A 7,407-nucleotide genomic window follows, 5' to 3' on the forward strand; every position below is an offset into this window, starting at 1 on the left:
TTAGCCAGGATGGTCTCGATCTCCTGACCTCGTGATCCACCCGTCTCGGCCTCCCAAAGTGCTGGGATTACAGGCTTGAGCCACCGCGCCCGGCCGATTTTTGGTCTTCTTTACCAAAAAACACATTTTGAACTTTCTAAGTAGCATGTAAAATTTTAATAATGTTACATTGCCTGTGAAGAGATAATAGAAATTTTTTACAGTTATTTGTCAGTCATAGGATGGTAGAAAGAGGAGCAGGAGAAAGGTAAGTTTTTGTCCATGAGGAACTTTCAGTATAGTCCAGGAGGCAACATCAGACATGAATTAGAAGGGGATACAAGCTGAGAGAGCTGTTGGTTTCGTAGCTACATTAGTAGGAAGCTAAAGCTTTGCAAAACTGCACTTCTATTAACTCCTGGAATGAAGCGAAGCTTATCCTGGGAGTATTTTCTGCAGTTGAAGTATTTTTTTCCCCAAAAAATGTAACATGCAAACTGAATGTTTTAAAACAGTTTTTCCGGTTGTTTTAAGAGTGCATACTCTAAAGAACTGTGGATGAATCCTTTACTTAAAAGAACACTAACTTTGTTATTATTAATTTTTTTTGAGATGGAGTCTCGCTCTGTCACCCAGGCTGGAGTGCAGTGGTGGGATCTCAGCTCACTGCATGCTCCACCTCCCGGGTTCACACCATTCTCCTGCCTCAGCCTCCCGAGTAGCTGGGACTACAGGCGCCCACCACCACGCCTCGTTAATTTTTTATATTTTTAGTAGAGACGGGGTTTCACCCTATTAGCCAGGATGGTCTTGATCTCCTGACCTCATGATCCGCCTGCCTCAGCCTCCCAAAGTGCTGGGATTACAGGCGTGAGCCACCGTGCCTGGCCCACTAATTTTTGTATTTTTAGTAGAGAAGGGGGCTTCACTATGTTGGCCAGACTGCTCTTGAACTCCTGACTTCATGATCCACTCGCCTCGGCCTCCCAAAGTGCTGGGATTACAGGCATGCGCCACTGCGCACGGCTTTATCTGACTTTTAAAGGCATCACTATTTCTTGAGAAGTATAGGGTGTGAAGATTTATAATATTGAAATCCTTGGCTTTGATACTTCAGACTGAACCTTGTGTTGTGGTTTGTTCTTTACAATACAACATTACTTCTGGGTAATAGCAGAAACAGCCTTTATCCTTCTTTTGCATTCCAAATTGCCTTTTGCCTTTTAAGGTTGAGGGCTTTTTATTTGCTTTTTGTTTTAAGAGCTTGCTGGACAAACAGTAAATGTTTGACAGAATCAGATAATAAAATAAATGGAACTGTATTATTATGTGCTGGCATTTTAAATAATACCTCAGCTATCTCGACTTCCATTACCTATCACATTATCTGGATTCTAGAATATGCTTAAGAATTAGGACAAGGAGCAAAAGCCTATTCGTTCTAAACACTGTAGCTTTTATTTTAAGCATGGGAAAATGCCTTTGGCCCTCACTGAAAATTTATTCTTTTACATACACTTGTAACAACTGTGGTTATCAGGTTTCTGAGACTGCAGTTAAAAAAGAGACAGGTTACTCTGGGCAGGTATAGTGATAGCCATGGTGGCTCAGAGAGAGGGAAGAGACAAGGAAAAACCATAGCAAGCAATACATTAGTTCTGGGCCATTTAGTGGAGTGGCAAATAGCCTTTATGCCTTGGAAGGTCATCATGTTTATCAAGTCATTAAAAATCATGTTTAGTATCTTCAGTTTGAAAAGGTAGAATAAAAAATACTTTCCTGTTGTTGCTGTTTTTTGTTTTGTTTTGTTTTTTTATTTTGAGACAGACTCTCGCTCTGTCGCCCAGCCTGGAGTGCAGTGGAGTGATCTCGGATCATGACAATCTCTGCCTCCCGAATTCAAGCGATTCTTGTGCCTTTGGCCCTCGCTGAAAGCTAGGAGGCTGGGCACGGTGGCTCATGCCTGTAATTCCAGCACTTTGGGAGGCCGAGGTGGGTGGATCACCTGAGGTCAGGAGTTCGAGACCAGCCATGGTCAACATGGTGAAGCCCCATGTTGTCTACCAAAAATACAAAAAATTAGCTAGACATGGCAGGTGCCTGTAATCCCAGTTACTTGGGAGGCTGAGGCAGGAGAATCGCTTGATCCTGGGAGGTGGAGGTTGCAGTTAACCGAGATCGTGCCATTGCACTCCGGTCTGGGCAACAAGAGCGAAGTTCTGTCTCAAAAAAAAAAAAAAGAATTTGGAAAGTAGAGAAAATTTCAGAGAAAATAAATTACACATAATACATTAAAATCTATTCTGGTTTGTCTACACCTTCAGGTAAAAAAATAAATAAAATCTAGAGAGAGTTTCAGTTGGTGTTTTGATGTTTTCTTAGTCATTTAAAAAAATTATTTACATATGCCATAGTATATTATACTCAGTTACAAATGCGAAAACAGAGGTTTAAGGAAATGAAGTAATTTAAATTTATAGGCCTGGCGTAGTGGCTCACACCTGTAATCCCAGCACTTTAGGAGGCCGAGGTGGGCGGATCACTTGAGGCCAGGCATTTGAGAACAGCCTGGACAACATGGTGAAACCCCATCTCTACTAAAAATAAATTAGCCAAGTGTGTGGCGTATGCCTGTAATCCTAGCTGCTTGGGAGGCTGAGGCAGGAGAATTGCTTGAACCCAGGAGGCGCAGGTTGCAGTGAGCTGAGATCGTGCCACTGCACTCCAGCCTGGGTGACAGAGCGAGACCCTGTTTTTTTGTTTTTTTTTTTTTTTGAAACGGAGTCTTGCTCTGTCACCCGGGCTGGAGTGCAGTGGCCGGATCTCAGCTCACTGCAAGCTCCGCCTCCCGGGTTCACGCCATTCTCCTGCCTCAGCCTCCCGAGTAGCTGGGACTACAGGCGTCCGCCACATCGCCCAGCTAGTTTTTTGTTATTTTTTAGTAGAGACGGGGTTTCACCGTGTTAGCCAGGATGGTCTCGATCTCCTGACCTCGTGATCCACCCGTCTCGGCCTCCCAAAGTGCTGGGATTACAGGCTTGAGCCACCGCGCCCGGCCAACCCCTGTTTTTAAATAAATAAACAAATTGATGTTATTTCTGTTAAATAATAGCTGAGAAAATCTGCCTTAGACTGTAGAACTGTAGTGTCTAGTGCAGTGGCCACCAGCCTAATGTTGCCAGGTAAAATACAGCATGCCTGGAAAATTTGAATTTCAGATGAAAAATGAAGAATTTTTAGTATATGCATATCCCAAATATAGCAGTGGACAGACTTTTATCCAGTCTTTTTTTTTTTTTTTTTTTTTTTTTTAAACATGCATGTGTACATGTATCTGTTTTGGATGGGTATGTAGGTTTTTTGTTTTATAAGATTTGGATCATGTTCTCTTTTCCTTTTGTTTAACAAGAGATCATGGGTATTGGCAATGCCAGATATTCTTTGGAAATAGCAGAAAATTAGTTCTTTCCAAATGGCTTGAAATTTCAGTGCCCAGAAGAATATAGTAATCTCAGAGTTATTGAGGGCAAACTTACCTCTCCAGAATAGTATTCCCTGAGGATCCCAGAGAGCCCAGATTCCACTTAGCTTTAAACTGTGGGATTTGTGTTCCTTTTCAGGCGGGTGCCACGTCTATGTGGGCTTCGTGCTGTGGGCTGCTGAATGAAGTCATGGGAACTGGAGCTGTCAGAGGCCAGCAGTCAGGATTTGCAGGAGCCACCGGCCCATTCAGATTTACACCAAACCCTGAGTTTTCCACCTACCCACCAGCAGCTACAGAAGGGCCCAACATAGTTTGTAAAGCCTGTGGACTTTCATTTTCAGTCTTTAGAAAGAAGGTGAGTTGGATGAAATGTTACATAACAAGACACATGGGTCAGAATTCTTGATTGTAGGTTATTTTGAATAGCTAGTGAATTTTCATTTCTGTTTGTAAAAATATCAAAAGCTTAGTTCCATTAGCCATTTTCCATCTAGAAAAGTACTTAATTTGGAGGGATTATATTACCGCTCAAATTTTCTGACTAGACATTATTTCTCATGTTCAGGCATCCTTTCTCCTGAACTTTGACCTGTTTGTGTCATTTTATTCTCCATGATGATGTTTATTTCCTAAAGCAATAAATTTATTAGTCTGTAGTTTTGTTCACAAATGATTTACTGTAACTGTGATTCAGATTCAAGTTTCAAAAAAGTATCCTTTACCTTAACTTTCAAATGAAGAAATGAATGCAATAAATTAACTACTCTTTAGAGATTCAACATAAAATACTTAGCTAACAGTTATTTTCACTAAGATAGAAAGTCATTTAGGCCGGGCGCGGTGGCTCAAGCCTGTAATCCCAGCACTTTGGGAGGCCGAGATGGGCAGATCACAAGGTCAGGAGATCGAGACCATCCTGGCTAACACGGTGAAACCCCATCAAAAAACTAGCCGGGTGCGGTGGCGGGCGCCTGTAGTCCCAGCTACTCGGGAGGCTGAGGCAGGAGAATGGCGGGAACCCGGGAGGCGGAGCTTGCAGTGAGCTGAGATCCGGCCACTGCACTCCAGCCTGGGCGGTAGAGCGAGACTCCGTCTCAAAAAAAAAAAAAAAAAAAAAAAAGAAAGTCATTCAGAGAACCTCATATTGGTAAGCCTCCTTGTTCTCTTTGATCATTAGTTTAGTCTTTTGAAATACTTAAGGAAAAACAAATGTTAGCCTGTGGGAACAATGCACTGAGCGGAAACAACCACATCTTAATGCCCTCTTAAGCTTCTGCAGAGGCATGGCTTTGATTGTGATTAGGCTATGTAGTTTACCGATCACTGTATTAGTGGGTCCTGTATTTTCTTGGATTGACCTTGAGAGATCAGTTGCCTTTCTCTTTCCCTCTCAGGTTGTGTTATGCTTTTTGTCTTCTGCTCTTTAAATGGGGAAATTGTTCATGTAGGAAAAGACCAGGAAGTGTGATTATGCTTTCTGCTCTATGTGGTTCAAGCTCTGTTTTGTTAATTACATGTTTATACCAAGGGGCGGAAAGGTTTTAATTCATTAACACAAGAGTGTGTTTTTCTTAAAGTCCTATATTAGAACTTCTGTGAATTCAGACTGCCTTGGCAATGAATTATTTTGTTTTTCATGGCTTTTGGAACATGAAAATGCCTGTGGAAATAGTCTGGTGCCATTGGGGACTTTGCTAAGAACTAAAATTAAACTTTAATAGAAGGCAGAAAGAAAACTCATGTTTTCATAATGGTTTATATTTTGCTATCATCAAATGCTTTTCTTTCTTCAGCATGTTTGCTGTGACTGCAAGAAGGATTTTTGCTCCGTTTGTTCAGTTTTACAAGAAAATCTCCGTAGATGTTCTACTTGTCACTTATTACAAGAGACAGCATTTCAGCGCCCTCAGTTAATGCGACTGAAGGTGAAGGACCTGCGGCAGTATCTCATTCTGAGAAATATACCCATAGATACTTGTCGTGAGAAGGAAGACTTGGTGGATCTAGTGCTCTGCCATCATGGACTAGGCTCTGAGGACGACATGGACACAAGCAGTCTGAATTCTTCAAGGTCCCAGACTTCTAGCTTTTTTACACGTTCGTTTTTTTCAAACTATACAGCCCCCTCTGCTACTATGTCTTCGTTTCAGGGAGAGCTTATGGATGGAGACCAGACATCCAGATCTGGAGTGCCGGCACAGGTACGAGGGAGTAACTAATTACACCCAGGGCCCGGCACGCTTACTCTTGGCCATATATGGTGAGGCCTTTAGTGCTTGACAACTTCTGATAAACTTCAAGTCATGTGCTGGAGTGGACCTTCCACACCCAGCTGAACTCTACACTTAAAGGCTGTCCTGATGTATAGTGTCTGCTGAGGTGCTAGGTGGCTCCAAAGTCTGCTGTCTGAAGGGTTCCAAAATAGCTCATCAGTCTCTTGGCCTTAGTTACCTTAGTTTCTCTATCTTATACAGTTAGACACTAACTGTTGAAGAAATGGCTGTGAAAAAGCAGCACATACACATGTGTAGTGTTGTGTGTTAGTACAGATGTTTCAGTGACCACAGAAAACAATCAGTGGTGTCAGCCTCATGCCCATTTGCCTTGCTACGGTGAAACTGTTCTAATTTAGTTAATGAAAGAGCCATCTGAATTAGTGAAAAAATGTAGCTATTTACTGATTGTAATTAATAATACTGTCCCAATGAGGTCCTTGGGCATCCTGACTGAATAACATGTAAGGGCTTGTAATTAATATTTACTTGTACGTGAGTGATTCTAAACTGCTGAAAGAAATGTTTTGAACACATTTTTTTCTCATTTAATTTTCTTTTCTGAAGAAGGGGGTTATTAAAAGTAGAAGAAAGCTGGATGAGGTGGTATGAGCCTGCAATCTGATACTTGGGAGGCTGAGGCAGGAGGATTGCTTTAGTTCAGGAGTATGAGGCTGCAGGTGTACCATGATCACAACTGTGAATAGCCACTGTACCCCCAGCCTGGGCAACATAGCAAGACTTTTTTTTTTTTTTTGAGACAGACTCACTCTGTTGCCCAGGCTGGAGTGAAGTGGTGAGATCTCAGTTCACTGCAACCTCCACCCCACTGGGTTCAAGCGATTCTCCTGCCTCAGTCTTCCGAGTAGCTAGGATTACACGCAGTTAATTTTTGTATTTTTAGTAGAGATGGGGTTTCACCATATTGGTCAGGCTGGTCTCGAACTCCTGACCTCAGGTGATCTACCTGTCTTGGCCTAAGTGCTAAGATTACAGGCGTGAGCCAACCGCATCTGGCCAAGAGTGTCTTTTAATTAGTAAATGAATAAATGCAGAGGGAAATTTGGTCTAACTGCCTTCTAGATATAGTCCTGTGTCCTCTAATAATGTTTTGGTCAATGATAGACCACATACAGAGCAGTGGTCCTGTAAGATTATAATACCATATTTTTATTTCACCTTTTTTGTGTTTAGATATGTTTAGATGCACAAATACTTATTACTGTTTTATAGCTGCCTACAGTATTCAGTACACTAACGTGATGTATGGCTTTGTAGCTGGCCATGCCCTATAGCCTAGGTGTGTAGCAGGCTGTGCCATCTAGGTTTGTGGAAGTACACTGTGATGTTCGCACAATGACAAAATCGCCTAGGGACACATTTCCCAGAATGTCTCCTAGTTGTCAAGCAACACATACTGTAGTTGTCAATTAGATAAGTCTAAGCCGGGAGTTTTATTATTGTCCCAAATAGCAATTGGCATATTTATGCTGCAAACATAAGGCATACCTGACTTATGTACTCCTTTTGGGTACACACCACCATTTGGGTGGTGTGGATTGCTGGATGCTACAATATGGTGCCTGGGAATCAGTGGGGTGGAATATATATATACACACACACACACGTACATGTATATATACACACATATACATTATGTATACATATATA

The 7,407-nt window shown here is 41.9% G+C and overlaps 1 protein-coding gene across 3 annotated transcripts in view; it reads left to right on the top strand.

Annotated features, from left to right (window-relative positions):
• RNF34 (ring finger protein 34, E3 ubiquitin protein ligase) overlaps positions 1-7,407 on the top strand; it is a 39,279-nt gene that overhangs the window by 26,396 nt on the left and 5,476 nt on the right. For 2 of the 3 annotated variants that reach the window (XM_011964432.1, XM_011964431.1), the window contains 2 exons: positions 3,600-3,818; positions 5,257-5,664. In XM_011964432.1, coding sequence (XP_011819822.1) covers positions 3,600-3,818; positions 5,257-5,664 — 627 coding nt within the window. The remainder of the gene's footprint in view (positions 1-3,599; positions 3,819-5,256; positions 5,665-7,407) is intronic. The other variant, XM_011964434.1, reaches the window with a different exon arrangement.

This window comes from Mandrillus leucophaeus, unplaced genomic scaffold (assembly GCF_000951045.1).
Source record: "Mandrillus leucophaeus isolate KB7577 unplaced genomic scaffold, Mleu.le_1.0 Scaffold7, whole genome shotgun sequence".
NCBI classification, from domain to species: Eukaryota; Metazoa; Chordata; class Mammalia; order Primates; family Cercopithecidae; genus Mandrillus; species Mandrillus leucophaeus.